This window comes from Choloepus didactylus, chromosome 2 (assembly GCF_015220235.1).
Source record: "Choloepus didactylus isolate mChoDid1 chromosome 2, mChoDid1.pri, whole genome shotgun sequence".
Taxonomy (NCBI): domain Eukaryota; kingdom Metazoa; phylum Chordata; class Mammalia; order Pilosa; family Megalonychidae; genus Choloepus; species Choloepus didactylus.
This window is the reverse complement of record NC_051308.1, coordinates 17,798,742-17,815,063: the sequence shown is the minus strand read 5'-3', so window position 1 is coordinate 17,815,063 and position 16,322 is coordinate 17,798,742. Positions and strand designations below refer to the sequence as shown.

Here is a 16,322-nt window from a genome sequence, read left to right as displayed (position 1 = left end):
CCTACTGGACACTAAACTATATACTAAAAACTTTCAGGAAAAGAATGTAGAAAACAACAGAATTTGCCCAGTCTAATGGGCCCTAGGGATCCTCTAGCCCAGGTTCTATTTGAAAGAGACCTGCATTTGGAAGCAGAAGAGCTGGTGTTTGGTGGTATTACCACTTATCAACCATGCTTAGTAGTAATTAGCTATTACTTATTAGCTAAGCACAAGGTCCTTTAAGCTGATCTTCAAATTAAATCATCTGAAAATAGTATAATATTGATATCTGCTCTATCACCTCAAAACATTGTTTTATACAAAAAATAAGTAAATATATAACGTAGTACTTGCAAATTGTATAATGCTTCAACTGATGCAATTCTTCAAATATCATCTGCTTAGTATTTTAAAAATTACCTATAATCATGGTTCATTAGTAGAGATTCCTTCTTACTTTCAAGAATAGGTAAGCTTAATGCATATACCAATCAAGAAAATCACGTCAGAGCAGGGAACCAAAAAATTATTACACAAAGTAACTAGAAATTGTCTAAATTTAAAGACACTTCCTTGCTATCTTTATTAGCAAACAAAACAAAAACAAACACCATAAAAACTTTTTATTTGGAAATTTCAGATAATGAGTAATTCAGGAAAAAAATGGAACTATTTCTAAAGAATAATACCTATTTTTCTGTTCTCTTAAACCCTGTCTGATAACTCAAGAAGCATAATGGTTAAGGGCTTTAGTATCAGGAGTCATGGATCTGAGTCCTGGTAACTGAGTCTGGTACTTACTAGTTTTGCAACCCTGAGCATATCTCGTAACTTCTCAGGGCCTTAGTTTACTGATTTGTAAAACTTTAAGTGGTAAATTGAACTATGTACCTTCTCAAAAGACATATTCTTAATCCAAGTTCCTGTGGATGTGAACCCATTTGTAAATAGGATTCTTCGAAGATGTGTTATTGGTTAATGTATGGACTCGTGAATATGAACTTCTAAGATCCTATTTAGGTGTGGCCAAACTGAATCAGGGGTGGGCCTTGATCTGTATTATTGAGGACTTATAAAAAGCCAGATTTCAGAGAAAGCCACAGGAGATCAAGGACACTGCCAGGTGATAAAAGGCAGAGATGCAAACCAAGGAACCCCAAGGATTGCAGCAAGCCAGTACCAGATGCTACAGACTTTACACACTATCTTTCATATGAATATTACAAAAGGAGATTCTAAAGCAATGGTATTGTTCTTCAGAGAGATGACCATTCCTGCCCTTGCCCATCCTGACATGCTATGAGTCTATTATGCTTTAATATGTCAGTGCATTCTATTGTATGTAGGGATGTTTGGCTCCACACTAGGTGGCCCTGGAGGCCATAGTTTTTAGCCATTTTCATAGTATTTCCTGCTTTTTTTTTTTCCCATTGTCTCCTTTGCTTTCAGTTGCTGTTTTATTTATTTTTTTACTATTACCAGTTTAGCAGCCCTCTTTCTTCTAATTATCTGCTTTTAACAAATCAGATAATAAAGCTTTGTAAAACTGAGAAATTTGTAAATAGATCTTTGAGAGACGGCCTTTCCAATGAGTATATGAACATGAAGACTTTTAGTTGCCTTTTTTTGTTTTTTTGATTACTTCCTGGTTCTCCCCTGTGTTTACAACAGATGAAGTTGCTATAAAGCATTTATACAGATTGCTCAGAATCCATATCGCCTGTAATTGCATAGCTTGTAACAGAAGCACACAACTAAAATGGCTAGCCTTAATACATATTATTTTAAATGTAAAACTGATTCATGATGCATTTGAATAGTTCTTATAGTCTTGAAGTATAATTTCTAAAAATGAATTGCCTATTTCACTTAAGTATTTAAGTATCATCATAGGGTCAGAAAATTATTTTAATTAGATCAATGAGAACAAATTTAATGCTTGATAAACACACATTCCACCCCTAGAGACTGTAATTCATTAAATGAGGGATAAGGTTCAAGTATTTCTTTTTTAAAACACTTCTAAGAGATTACTGAACCCCTGACACAACTGATAAACTTCTTAAAAGTTAATATGTAGAATAACTAAATCAGACTTGAAGTGCAAAGGATAAGCTTGGAATTTAAAGAAATTTTATGGACCTTATACTAACAGGGGCTCTGCCATGACCTTGATGTGTGAACTTGATGAAGTAACTTCTGGTGTATCCTATGATTAGGAGGAAAATCGATTTTTGCTGATCCTGAATTTGGAAGTAGATCTGGATTCAAATGGCAGTACTGTCATTGATCAGATATGGACTCATAGCAAGTGAAATATCCTCCCTCAGCCCCCATTTCCTTTTGCATAAAAAATTGGAATTTTCACCACAGTGAAATCTACTTCATACTCACTAGGATAGCTATAATCAAAAAGACAGAGTAAAAAGTATTGATTTGTAAAAAAATATTCTAGCAGCATTATTCATAGTAGCTCCAGAGTAGAAACAACCCAAATGTTTATCAGCTGATGAATGGATAAATAAAATGTGATGTATCCATTAAATGGAACATTATTTGACAATAAGAAGAAATGAAATACATGCTACATCATGGATGAACCTTGAAACATTATGCTAAGTGAAAGAAGCAGGTCACAAAGGACCACATATTATATATTCCATTTATATGAAATGTCCAGAATAGACAAATCTACAGAGAGAGAAAATAGATTAGTGGTTGCCTGGAGCCTGGGGGGATGGGATGATTGGGGTAATGGTTAAAGGGTATGGAGTTTCTTTTGGGGTAATGAAAATGTTCTAAAAAAGACTGTGATGATGAATACACAACTCTATGAATATACTAAAAGCTACTGAACTGTATACTTTAAATGAGTAAATTGTATGGTATGTGAATTATATCTCAGTAAAGCTGTAAAGAAACAAAAGAACCCTATTATTTTAATACCTGCTACATAGGCTTTTATGGGTATTAAATAAAGGCAAGTTAGATTTCAGTGCATTTTAAGTATTAAATAGATAGTGATTTTCTTTGTTATTCTGTTATTAATATCATATACTTATCTTCATTTCTTGATTATATATATGAATTAAGAATAAAGATAACCTTGTATTCCATTTGAGTCTAGCTGTCCATCTTGAACTAGGAAGCATTAATCTTTAGAAGATGCAATATATAAAATGTGAAGGAGTTGGTCTAAGTTTTTTCCTCAAACTCCTCCCATGCTAATACTCTTGTTTGTGAATCCTAAGGAATAAAAATGTTGCTTAAAGTAAAAATTTACTTTTATATACTGGCAGGCCTTACAAAATCTTGTCTTTGCTGTTAATGCAAATTATAACTAGTTTCCATTAAACTTCAGATTTAACAAGAAAATTCCCCTATCAAATGAAAATCAAATGACATTAAAAACTTCAGGTTCCCTCTTCTGTTATTATGACTATCTTGATCAAAACCATAAAACCTTCCTCAGAAAGGTCTACACTACATTTTATACTTAGAATTATTGAATACCATGGGAATCCTTTAAACAAAGTAGAGCAACCAGTTTCTGCAGAAGTGTGCAAAAGCAAAAAAGCATGGTCTTACCTCCAAATATCACTTCCTTTAGAAAACAAGGAAGACTTTATAACTTCAGGTGCCATCCATGCATACGTGCCAGCTGCACTCATTTTGGTAGTTCTGTGCCATTCTCTTGCTAACCCAAAATCTGTAATCTTCAATGTTTTATTGCAGATGTCATCATGCTCTATCTTCTCAAGTAGCAAAACTAGGAAAAAAATCAAAGGTGGGATATTTTTAATCTCATATTTTTTTATACCTTTTGGCATTTAGAACACAATCTTCATTATACTTGGCAGAGTGAGACTGACCTTGTGTTTTATCATTTTATCTTATTTAAGTATATATCAGACCTTTTAATTTCCTCATGTGTAGTGGATCATTTGTGCTTGAAGTTACAGTTTTTAAAACAAACCATAGACACAGTACAGGTTAGCACAGGAGTATTTCTCTTTATGAGAAAGTAAATGATTTCTAGGGGCAAGAAATATTTACTGAGATATCATAGGTAGGATCAGAAGTCTGTGAACGTTTACGTGATATGAAAAAGCATATAGTGTTTTCTTCCAAAAATTAGTTCCTGACCTAAATGCACAGTCTTTCTACTGAAAATATTAGAGAAAATTGCAAATAGGTTACATATTATTACCATATTCTTTTTATTATCCAACATTATTTGATATTAAATTTGCAAATGCTCATGTTTTAAACTCATGAATATAATTTATAAAATCTAATTGTTTTACTGAAGTTTAAAATACAGCAAAAAATTAGAACTTTAGGGAAACATCATGCCCTTGCTAGTTTCTACAACCCCACCCTCCTGACAAAGTACAGAATGCACAATTATTTACCAATTACTTCATCTCAGGAGGTGTATTTCACAGCTTTCTATAGACCTCATATTATCTAACTTATACATCACATTGCTCAATGGAATATTTGTCAGGCTGTCCTTGAAGTCTCATGTAACTCTTTCACCAAAATAAATGTGCTTCTCAATTATCTCAATTATCTTGCAAACTAAGTCCCACATCCTATACCCCGATCCCCACTTTTCTCCAGCATTTTCAGTTCCTCTCTCTCTATTGGTTTATTTTTTGCTGCCTACAACAATACAGAAGTGTTCCCTAGGTTTTCCATGAGGCTGTAATGCAGCTACACCTACCCTTTCCATTTGCTACAAAAAGTTTTAATAGTTTAAACCTACTATTTTTTACTAACTTACCTCCCACTCATTCCTTAAAACCCTGCTATCCAACTTCTAGCTCCGTTGCTCCTTTTAAATTGAACACTGCACACACACACACACTTCATCCCTTTCCCTTGCTGCTGTATTAGTTCTGGTTCTCACTGCCTCACACCTGAATTAAAATTGTTCTAGCTGACCTTGATGGTGCCAATCTCAGCCCTCTCTAATCCATTTTATATACCACCACTGGCAGATTAATCTTCCTCAAGAATCATGTCATTCTTTTTTTTTAAAAACAAACTACCAATACATGCAACAACATGGATGAATCTCAAAAACACTATGTAAGTCAAAGAAGCCAGACATAAGGATCTAATTCCTTATGACCCTTTGGAAAAGGAACTATAGGAACAGGAATCAGGTCAGTGCTTGGTAGGAACAAGGGAGAGGGACAGTTGGACTGCAAAAGGCACAAAGGAACTTTTGGGATGATAGAAATTCTGTATTTTGTGATGGTGGTCACAGGACTACATACATTTGTCAAAACCCATCTAATTGTACACCTACAGAGGGAGATTTTACTATATGTAAATTTTATCTCAATAAACCTGCATTAAAAACAACAACAACAACAACAAAACATTTCATGGTTCCCCATAACTCAAGCATAATGTCCAAACTCCTAAACTTTTGGGCAATCATGAATCTCTATATCTGTCAAGCAACCTACATATCTCAACTGCACCTCACTCCTCAATAAGTGAGTTCCTTCTGCTTAAGCCAAGTGCTTTATCCTCCAGTTCAAATGTTATCTTCTTAGTGGAACCTTCCACATTTCCCTAAGCAACGGAAATTACTCCCTCCTCTGTACTCACATAAACTTTGTTTATGTTTCTACTACAGCATTTATGAAATACAATATACTGTAATTATTTGTTTATACCTCTGATTCCTCCACTAGACTGTTATCTCTGACAGACACTGTGTGCATGAGTGACTTGAGGAAAAGAGGAAGATGAGGAGAAACCTTTCATATTCATGCACCTAATTTTGTGTCAAGTCTCATCAGAGTAGGGGCTCAATGTTTCTAGAAGAAATTAACAAATCCTGAACAGACTGTATATTCTTATATTTGTACTTTCCTCATCCCATTCCCATCTAATGGAAATAATATTAATAACATTAATAATAGAGTCACTAATAAGTATTGAGTTTTCACTATATACCTTGCAGTCTACAGGCATTATTTCATTCAATCCTCACAAAAATCTCGAGAGATAGATCTTCATTCCAGAGAATATTTAGTATTGGAAAAAGAAAATAGCAAAGCATGTGTGTGTGTTTGTATGTGTGGAGGTGACTGCTATTTATTTCTGTTTTACCTTGAAAAAGAAAACTAAAAATCATAAACATAAGTATGTTTAAATTTTATTTAATGACATTTTTGTAATAAGTGCAACTATGTGCTAATTCTTAGAAGGAAAAACGTGAAATAAGTGTTGGAAGTTTTTCAGAATAAATTATCCAACAAAATTGGAGAATGGCATAAGACATGACATTTTTCATGTTTGATTTTTTGGAACATGACCATAATGAGGGCCATGTTTTAAAATGTCAGTTATAATAATAATTTACATTTCTTGAGTACATTCTATTTGTCAGTTACGTTATAGATATTTTAATCATATAGCCCACACCACAATGCTATAGGTAGATACTATCATCTCTACTTTATAGATAAGAAAAGTGAGGTACAGAGATGTTGCATAATCTGTCCAAGGTCACACAGCTAAGAAGCAGTGAAGTTCAGGCAGTCTGACCCAGAGCCCATGGTCATAACCATCATCTACACAGCTTAGCTGACAGCTTTTATCAATTTTTCACAAGAGCTTTCTCTATCTTTTGGAACTCTCTCTATAATGAGGTGCCCATTCTCCTCCTTTTTGATGTCCTATCATTGGTTAATTATCAACTGATATAATTACAGGCGCTATAGCACACTGATGAAGAGAATGTACTCTAGAGCCACACTCCTTGGTTTGAACTAACTTCTCTGTGCTTCTGTTTATTTGCCTGTCATGGGAATTTCAATAGTACCCAGTTAAAAGGTTGTTGTGAAGAGTAAATCAATATATGTAAAGTGCTGAGAACAAAGCCTGCGAAACAGTAGGCATTTTGTAAGGATTTTACACATATATACACACCTTTAGCAATGGGTTTAAAGGTGTTTTTAGCAAGTCTTCAAAATTACTTTCATGGACTTCAGGAAATCCTGCATCTTTTGCAAGTCTTGACATTTCATTCTGCAATGCATTCATACTTTATATGCATTATATTATCAAATGTTTACAATATTAGAGTTATAAAAGGCAAAGAGTCACTACAATTGGAGGGAAACAACCCTAGCTGCAAACACAGGGAGATATTTGAGTGGGATTTATTATGTAAGTAGTCAATACTGACTACTGTTGTGTTGTAATGGTTGTTTTCTCATGCAATCTTGTAACTGTAAGATTTAGAGAGCTAGGGCCCTTTCTACTATTCTTACATCCAATGCATAGATGAGGAATCAGGTTCAGGGTGTTATATACCCATAGTTATACAGTTAGTAAGTACACTACACAGGAAGATGGTGAGAGGGAGGAAGAGGGAGGACAGTGAGGTAGGTGGGGGAGAGGAATAACAAAATCACTTTCATTTAGAACAGCCTTCTTTATTCTTTTCTGTCCATCTAAATTGTACCTATTTTCAAGTCCCAGCCTCCTTAGCAAACCGTTCCTGAGTATCCCAGAAAACACTGACTATTTTATTTCCCATTCACTACCCATATATTACATTATTTGGGCAGCTGTCTTTTTACCGAAGATTTATATGCCAAAATTATGTACAAATTACTTCATCTCAGAAGGTGTATTTTACAGCTTTCTATAGACCTCATATTGCCTAACTTGTACATCACATTGCTCAATGGAATATTTTTATTAATGACAATTATCACCTGTTCTAATAAGAATATGGACTACCGTTTACTGAGCCTTTGCTATGTATAGTTGTTTTCACACATTTAATATCTCCTTTGAGTCTTACACTATTCTAAAAAATGGGACTTATAATCTTGATTTTACAACTTAGAAATGTTACCCAAGATCACCTAGCTACAGATACAAAGCCTGGCTTCTGTGCTACCAATAAATCTATTAGATGTGATAAGGAGACAAAACAGCTGGTATTTTCCTTATGTGTATTCTTTAAGAGATTAATTTTTGAATTGCCCTTTTTCCCATACCAGTTAAATGTGTATTTATTTCTCAGTCCTTATTCCTCATGAATACCAAGAAAAATAAATATCTTATTGAAAAAAAAATATCTATTTATGACTCTATATACTTAAGCCACAGAAACAAAAGCCAAAACAAAGGAATACAGGTTAAAGTAATTAGTTACTTTACTAGCTGTATTACTTTCTTTCCACTCATAATACCAATTTCACTCATAAACAATAATCAATAATTATTCTTACCACCAAAAAGACCTCTAAACTAATGATCAAAATGGCTTGCAGTTCTATAAAACTTTGTTTTCCAAAGCACTTTTATATACATTATCTCATCATTCTTACAAACATTCAAAAAGGATGGCAAGAGAAAGTACTTATTAAAATAGGCATTAGAACTATTCCATGTCCAGAGACCCACACCCCACATACCAAGTAAAGCCTGAGGTGCTTCAGAAGAGAAGGCCAAATAAAGCAAATCTAAAATAAACGAAAATAGAACTAAAAGTGAGAACTAAAACTTACATATTAAAAAATAAATTCCATTTCTAAATAAGAAGTTATGGCAGAATGTAATATTAGCAGATTTTGTATTATACACAGTTTTAGAACTCGTCTCCCCATTCCCCAGGTCCAAAGTTTCCATAGGAACTAAGAGCTTCAATGCTTTGAACTAAAGGAAAACAAGTTAAAATAACAATCTGAATGTCAAACATTTAAGGTTCCATGAAAGGCCCATTGTTTTTGATTCTATTTCACATGTGTTGAGGAGAATTCCTGAAATTCCTTATCTTTTGGGCATTGTAACCGAAACCAAAAATAGCCCATCTCACAACAGGTAAAATTGGGCATCTTGCCAGGTTTCAGCCTAAGGACATAAGGTTGGCAGCAAACTTCCGCTTCCTGTCATTCAAGCAGGAAGAACTGTAAGATATTAGCTACTGGTTATCCACCAGAAATTGTAGTGTAAAAACCAGGCAAATAAACTTTTTTGGCCACAGAAATGGTAAATTCTTGTTAGTAACCTAGCAACAAGTGTTTGAGCACCCTTTTGTGCAACCTCAGCAAAGATTTTTGACCCTTATTAGCCCCATTCTTTAACAATTGGCCTTTACAACCTTGTACTTAGCCTACTTATTCAACCATGAGGCACTTGGTTTCCTCAGCTCCTTTGAAGTTTCACATTGGTGTTTTCAGAATCATAGTATATAATGTATTTTTTAAAAGCAATTACAATGTATCTAGTCCATTTTCTCAACATTTATGGAATCCCTGTGTCCAAATTCCATTTAAAGAGTCAAACAAGTTAATTTCAGTTAATCTTAGCTATGAATATATTAAAACAAAAACAAAAAGAATTCTAAGAAAGAAAACAAGTTGAGAAAAGCAACGTTAAAGAATATATTAAGAAACACAATTTCTCTCGGTCTAAGATTTTAAGATTCCTTTATGAATTTAAACTTAGAAAATATTCAATGATTTATATGGGGTAAATTATAACTTTCTAAGATTACCAAGTAGCACAGAATGTTTCTCACATGTCTTTCCATCCATCACCCCACTGGCATCACCTGCCCCCCCCCCCCCCACACACACACACACCCACTTACCAGCCTATGGAACAAAGTCCAGAGTTTTATCCTGGACTTTAAGTCCCTTCTCAACCTCATTCTAAATTATCTTTTCAGCTCTTCTTGTACTCTCCAAAGTGAACCCTACATTTGAACTAATTCTGCTTATTAAAAGCCATTTCTAAAAAAATATAAAACATTGCATTTTTCTGTCTTTGTGGTTCCCTGTGCTACCTGTGGAATGTCTCCCCTTTCCACCCTCTATAAAAACTGTACTTCCCACTCAAGATCAGGGAATGAGCACTGGATGAGAATGTGGAAACCTGGATTCTTAAGTTTATGCCACTGTGATATTAATTGTGAGACCACTTACAAGCCACAGTCTTTGGAATATCAATTTCCTCTTCTATAACAAAAGAGCAACTTCATCAGTTTCTTCCTGGTCTAATACATGAGTCTCAAAATAACATCTCTTCTTTGAAGTCTTCCCTCATAACCTCAGCTAGAGGTTCTAAAACACTACTCTCAAGCCTTATCATACATATATCTGTCCCATCTCTCTAAGCAACTTGAGGACAGAATTTGCATCTAATTAATCTTTTTTTAAAACTGCAAAGCAACTAGTATTGTTATATGCTCAATAAATATTTGTTGAGTGAATGGATAAATGATTACTATAAGAAGAATGAATGTAAAGACGATGAATCATTAAAAGCTTTCTCATGTTAACTACTAAATATAGAAAACCAATTCACCTCTGCCCTCTTGAAATAGTATTAGGATATTGTATAATTAAGAAATGACTTTTTAAAATAATTGTAACATAGTTATTTGAAATATTGATCTATCAGCAGCATTTGATACAGCTAATCATTTTTCCTTGAAACACTTTGTTCACTGGCTTCATCAACTGGCTTGGTTTTCCTTAGCTTTCAAGCTGCTCCTTTTTCTGGTTCCTCTTTATTTTCCCGAGCTCTAATTACTGGAGAACTCCAGGACTCAGTCCTTGGATATCTTTCTTTTCTGTCAACACTTAACTCCCTAGATAATCTCAGCCAATGTTATGGCTCTAAATACCATCTATGTGCTGATGACTTCCAAATTTATATCTCCAGCCTGGATCACTGAATTCTGGACCATATACACAATTAATAGCTTCTAACCTGTTCCCTCTCAGTCTTTTCCCAAAACTGCAGCAGTGTAATCCTGCTAAAATGTAAGCCAGATCATATCTCTCCTCTGGCTCAAAATCCTCCAGTACCACAGCAAAAGCTAAAGACCTTACTTGTCCTACAAGACCCTGCATGATCTGCCCCTACCACCACCACCACCACTACCACCACCTTATTCCTTCATTTCCTACTATTCTCCCCTTCACTGGCTCCTCTCCTTCACTGGTCTCCTGCTTTGGGGATTTTGTACTTTCCATTACTTTTAACAAGATTGTTCCTCCCCAGATGATATGCTCCCTTCATTTCCTGCAGATTTTGCTGAAAAGCCACTTTTCAGTAGCAGTAGATATTTTCATCTTTTCCTTTAGTTTTTCTAAGCATTTACCACTACCCAATATACTACATATTTTACTTATTTAGCTTGCTTAATATTTGTCTCACCCACTATAATATAAGTTGCCTGAGGGCAGGAATTTTTGCCTGCTTTGTTAACTACTGAATACCAAGAGACTAGGAGAGCTTCTGGCACATAATATACAATCAATAAATTACTGTATGAATGAATGATTTAGCCTACTAAGTATAAGAAGAGGGACTTATGGAAAGAAAATATAGTAGTAGTCAGCTAAAATAGACATTCACATTGCTTATACACCAAAACAAAACCACTGGACAAAACTTTTCATGTTCACATATGATACTCATGATAAAATCTCCTGTATTTCATTGTAAAATGAGGTTCTGTATTTGTCACCTTAGTATTTAAACAGTAAAGTCATATAATAAATCAAACTGAGGCAGGAATCTTCACAATATTCTCCACTAGTAGTGTATTAATAAACAGAAAATAATTATCATATCTGATACTATTTGATCCAAAAAATGCAGAAAATTTGAAACAAAAACTACTTAAAATCACATTAAGCCAAATCTTCAGAAAAAATACAAACATCCTATATGCAATCAAAATACTTCCCCAAATGATATTTTATTTGCTCTTTCTCCAATAGTTTAAAACACCCACAAACCAAAAATGGTAGTGAAACAGTTACAATAGCAAGTTAGTACTTTGTACCTCCTCTTTGACCCTCAACTTATCAACCCAAGTCATAAGCAGGTCTGCCAAAGCACACAGATCTCAGCACTCTTACAGAGAACAAAGCTCAAGATTGTTTTCTAAAACTTCTGGCTGGCCTAAATCAACCAAGTTATGGCGCTCAATTAAAAAGACTCCCACCCCCAACCAAGATGAATGGATGCTTTTTGCCACACAGCAGAATTGAATAGTTTGAACAGAGACTATATGGCCTGTAAAGCCCTAACTATTTACTACCTGGCCCTTTACAGAAAACATTTGCCAACCCCAGACACACAATATTTCACCTGACCCTCACACCACCCTATTCAGAAAGTTAGGGCCCAAGATCACATAGTTGGTAAGTAGTAGAGTCAGAGCTCAAACCTTGAACACCACAACATTATCTGTCCCCCAGGGTCAGAAGGACAAATGCTTAGAGATGTTCCTTTTCCTACAGTCACAGCCCAGAATAAGTCATCTAAAATCTCACCTGGCATCTTCTATGACCAACTATACCTTGTTTTTAGACAATTAACTTGATTTGGGATATAGTCTGTGGCCATGGAAGAATTTTTATGTCAATCCTAACAACCCATAAGATGGAACCCACAAACCTGATCCTTTAAACAGTAACTTTCAAACTTGGCTCTGCATCCAAATCATCGGCATAAAAAACAGATTGCTGCATATTAAAAACAGCAACAACAACTAGATTGAATGATGATGGAAAAGGGTTAGGTTTCTGTTAAGCAAGTTAGTAGAATATTAATGGTAGAATCCAGGTGGTGGGTATATAAGTGTTTGCTTAAAATTCTTTCAACTCTCTGTACATTTGAAGAGTTTCAAAATAAAAGTTTAGGAAAAATTTGCTGCTCATTTCCAATTAAGGTCCACTGAACAAGAATATCCAAAAGTGAGATAGGGCATTTTATTTTTTAAAAGCTCACCAGGAGATTTTGATGCAACATAAGGTTTGAGAACAACTGCTCTAGAATGTCATTCTTCATTAATGGAACTAATCATCTAGGCTAGTGGTTCTCATGGTATGGTCCAGGGACCCCTAACATGACAGTGGATTGAATGCAGAAGCAGATATGAGCATTATTCTGTCTTCTATTAAGCCCAGCAATTATGTGGGCTGCAAAAGTGTAAAGCAATGCCACTGTCCTCACTGACTGTGTGTGTGTGTGTGTGTGTGTGTGTGTGTGTGTGTGTGTAAAATATGGTATTTCTTCCCATTAAAAATGCTATGTTAACATGTACTGGTTTCATTGTTATTTTTATATTATTAAATATTTTTAGAATTTATCATATCTAAATGTTAAATAATGAGAGATATAATTTACATAAACAAAAGTTCTTGGGGGTCCTAAAAACAATTTGAGAACTACTAATCTAGGCAATGTATGGAGAGGAAAAAAGCTCAGGTTCTGGTATTAGAGGCCTTAGATTCAATTCTTAGCACCAGCCTCTGACAAGCTTAGTGATCTTAGGCAAGTCAATTAATACATGGCTTCAGATTCTTCTTCTGTAAAATGAGAACCTCAAAAGGTTGCTGCAGGGATTAAATGAGGGTAAAGAATTTGAGCAATGTCCAGCACCTAATAAGCCCTACATAAGTAACTGTTAACTGTTGCACCTGTTACTACTATTATTTAATTAAAGGCACTTAAGATGAAGCAATATTTCAAGAAAAATAAAAAAAATAACCAAATTCACACTTATTTGGGTCAACTGTACAAATCTGAGTTCCAGGCTCCAAAATAAAAGCACCACAGTTCTCCAAGCCTCTCAGGGAGCCCTTATGCCCACTGAAATTCCTTCATTAGGGATGCTTTCACCTTTTGGGATTTCCTCAAGAACCTCAAAGGGTTTGGGGACAGTCACATTGATAGTGGGCATTAACTCATCAGAATGATAAAATAGATCTAGTTGGTATTTTCTACTCCAGGGTGAATCAGAGGGTGAAAGTAGTCTAAATTAACTCACTAAACAAATGATTATAGAAACTAGGCTTGGTTGTAAATGAGAATTTACATCAAAAAACCAATGCCCAATTATTTTATCTCTTATTATTGTTCTTCTGACAATCTGTGACAGTACAGTCATAAAGCAAATCATCTCTTGCTTATATATTTTTTCTTTCTAGTTGTTTTTTTAGCAACAGATCATACTACTTTCCTTCTCAAAAACCTTCAGTAGCTCCCCATCACCTTTAAATAGTCTTCATATCCTAGAGCTTGGCATTCAAGGTCCTCTATCTGGCCACATAATAAATTCCTGTTTCCTTTTCACAAAACCCCTTTCTCTACCTTTCCTTCTAGCCACACCTAATTACTCATTGTTTCCTGAAAAAAAGCCATATGCTTTCATGCCAATATTGACCCAAATACCCTTAAAAGGTTAGGAAAAGTTAAACAGATTTTCCCCACAGGATTTCTGTCAATTTGTGAAAGGAAATCAGTACACAGTATTATAAATCAAGAAATTCAGGTTCAACAAGGTTATGTAATTTGACCAAGGCCATACAGCTAGTAAATGATGACACCAACAATCAAACCCAAGTCTGACTCGAAAGCCAATGCTCTTTCTATTAACTGCACTCTTCTGGAAAATTTCAATGCTTAAATGCTAGTGTGAGAAAGCTGGGTATGTAAACTACCTTTTGAAATGGGTGAATTAGATTTCAACTCTCCTCTCTTTATCATGCTTTGATACACTTTATAATGACTACAAAAATGATCAAATGTGTATAATGAAAAATAAATTTGCCATAAGAACAATGAAAAATGTTTGCATAATACAGAACAAATAACGGCTCCCCCTCCAACTATAAAAAAAAATATGAGAAGTGTACTATTCTTTTTTTTTAATATGCATGCATGAAAATGGTAAGGATGAGGGAGATATGGGACTCTTTTGTTATTGTTATTATACTAAAAATATAAATTTTAGCTAACCTTTTTTTCCTACTGATTTAACTTTCAGTTACCATTGGGATATCTGGACTGATCTCTCTGTGGCCCTTTGAACAGAAAGTAGTCACAGTATGAAGCTACATGTCCTTTATAAAAGAACAGATCAGGGAAGGAAAAGGACATATATCTTTTAACCGATAATAGCATAATTAGTAACTCCCCCACATCATTCTTAGGAGTTAATTAAGCACCTTATTTGGAGATTACATTTGCTATAAATTTCTCAAATAGTTTCTTTCTTTATATTGTACTAGTGAGAAAAGCTACAGAACTTTAGATTCCTTTTGTAGTTTAAGTTTTCATATGAACTCTAAACTGCATTTCATAATAACTATATCTAGTTAGACTATAGGTGATGTTGTAGCTAGAATAATTATTACCAGAAGGCTAAAAAAAACATGGGGGGATAAAAAGATACTTAATCATTGAAATAAAAATACAAAAGTAAGCTTGTAGCTCAGTTTCTCATATGTTTATTTTCCTCTTAAAAAAACCAGAATATAGTAAGCAATATTTAAAAAAAAAAGAACCATAAATTATGCCACATAATCTTCTTTCAATCCTGAACTACTCCTAAATAAATAAAACACTTAGACTAAATTCTGATAATTCAAACCATCGTCAGCAGTTTATATATGATACTATTTTAACTTAACTCCTCCATTGTTACTTCTCTGAGACCAATTCCATTGTTACCGTCCTAAGCCAAGCCAACACCTTCTCTGGTCTGTACTACTGCGAGAACCTTCTGATCACACCAATTTATAGTACACTTTCCAGGGCATCGAGAGTTATCTTTTAAAAACAGAAATCAGATCACATCACACCTCTGCACAAAACATTCCAAAGCTTCAGACAGCACTCAGTGTGGAATCCTTGCACCCAGCGTGGCCCAGAAGGCTCTGCCTGGTCTGATGCTCACCTCCCTCTCCCTCCACTCTGGGCCTTATTCACCAGGCTCCAGCCTCACTGACCTTCCCCTGCTCCTCCAACAAGCGAGGCTTGTTTCTGCTTTATGTTCCCTTTGCCTGGATCTTTGCTTGACTCATTCCTCTGTCTCATCCAGGTCTCTGTTCATGTCACTTCCTCAGGGGGCTTTCCTTGGCCACCCTGACTGAAATAGCACTCCCATCCTCTACTCCCTCACTCTCAACTTTTTTCCATGCTTTCTTGAAAGAAGTTATTAATATCTGTGATTACATGATTACTGTCTGCCAGGGATATTGTCATCTGGTTTGCCATTGCATCCCTGGGGCCCAGGCGTGACTGGCACAGCAAAATGTGTTGAATAAATGAGTTCCAGCTCACGATGACTTTTTTCCTCTTCTCTGAATAAAACTGGCAGTTCTCACAGTAACCCAAGTTGCTTGTGTTGCTCTCTAGAAATAAAATATTTTCTGCTTGGTTTGCATCCTGGGAGTTACAGCCTAGCTTACTTTTTACAACATAAGCAATGCTTAAAACTTGCTAATTTGGTTCAGCTTTCAATCTGTTGCTATCTGTTACAAGAGGGA

General features: G+C 35.0%; 1 protein-coding gene across 2 annotated transcripts in view; it reads right to left on the bottom strand.

Annotated features, from left to right (window-relative positions):
- Positions 1–16,322, bottom strand: part of MAP3K21 (mitogen-activated protein kinase kinase kinase 21) — a 55,368-nt gene that overhangs the window by 34,905 nt on the left and 4,141 nt on the right. For both annotated transcript variants that reach the window (XR_005214484.1, XM_037821080.1), the window contains exon 2: positions 3,571–3,751. Coding sequence is in view for 1 of the 2 variants with exons in the window: in XM_037821080.1 (XP_037677008.1) it covers positions 3,571–3,751 (181 nt within the window). In the remaining variant the exon portion in view is untranslated. The remainder of the gene's footprint in view (positions 1–3,570; positions 3,752–16,322) is intronic.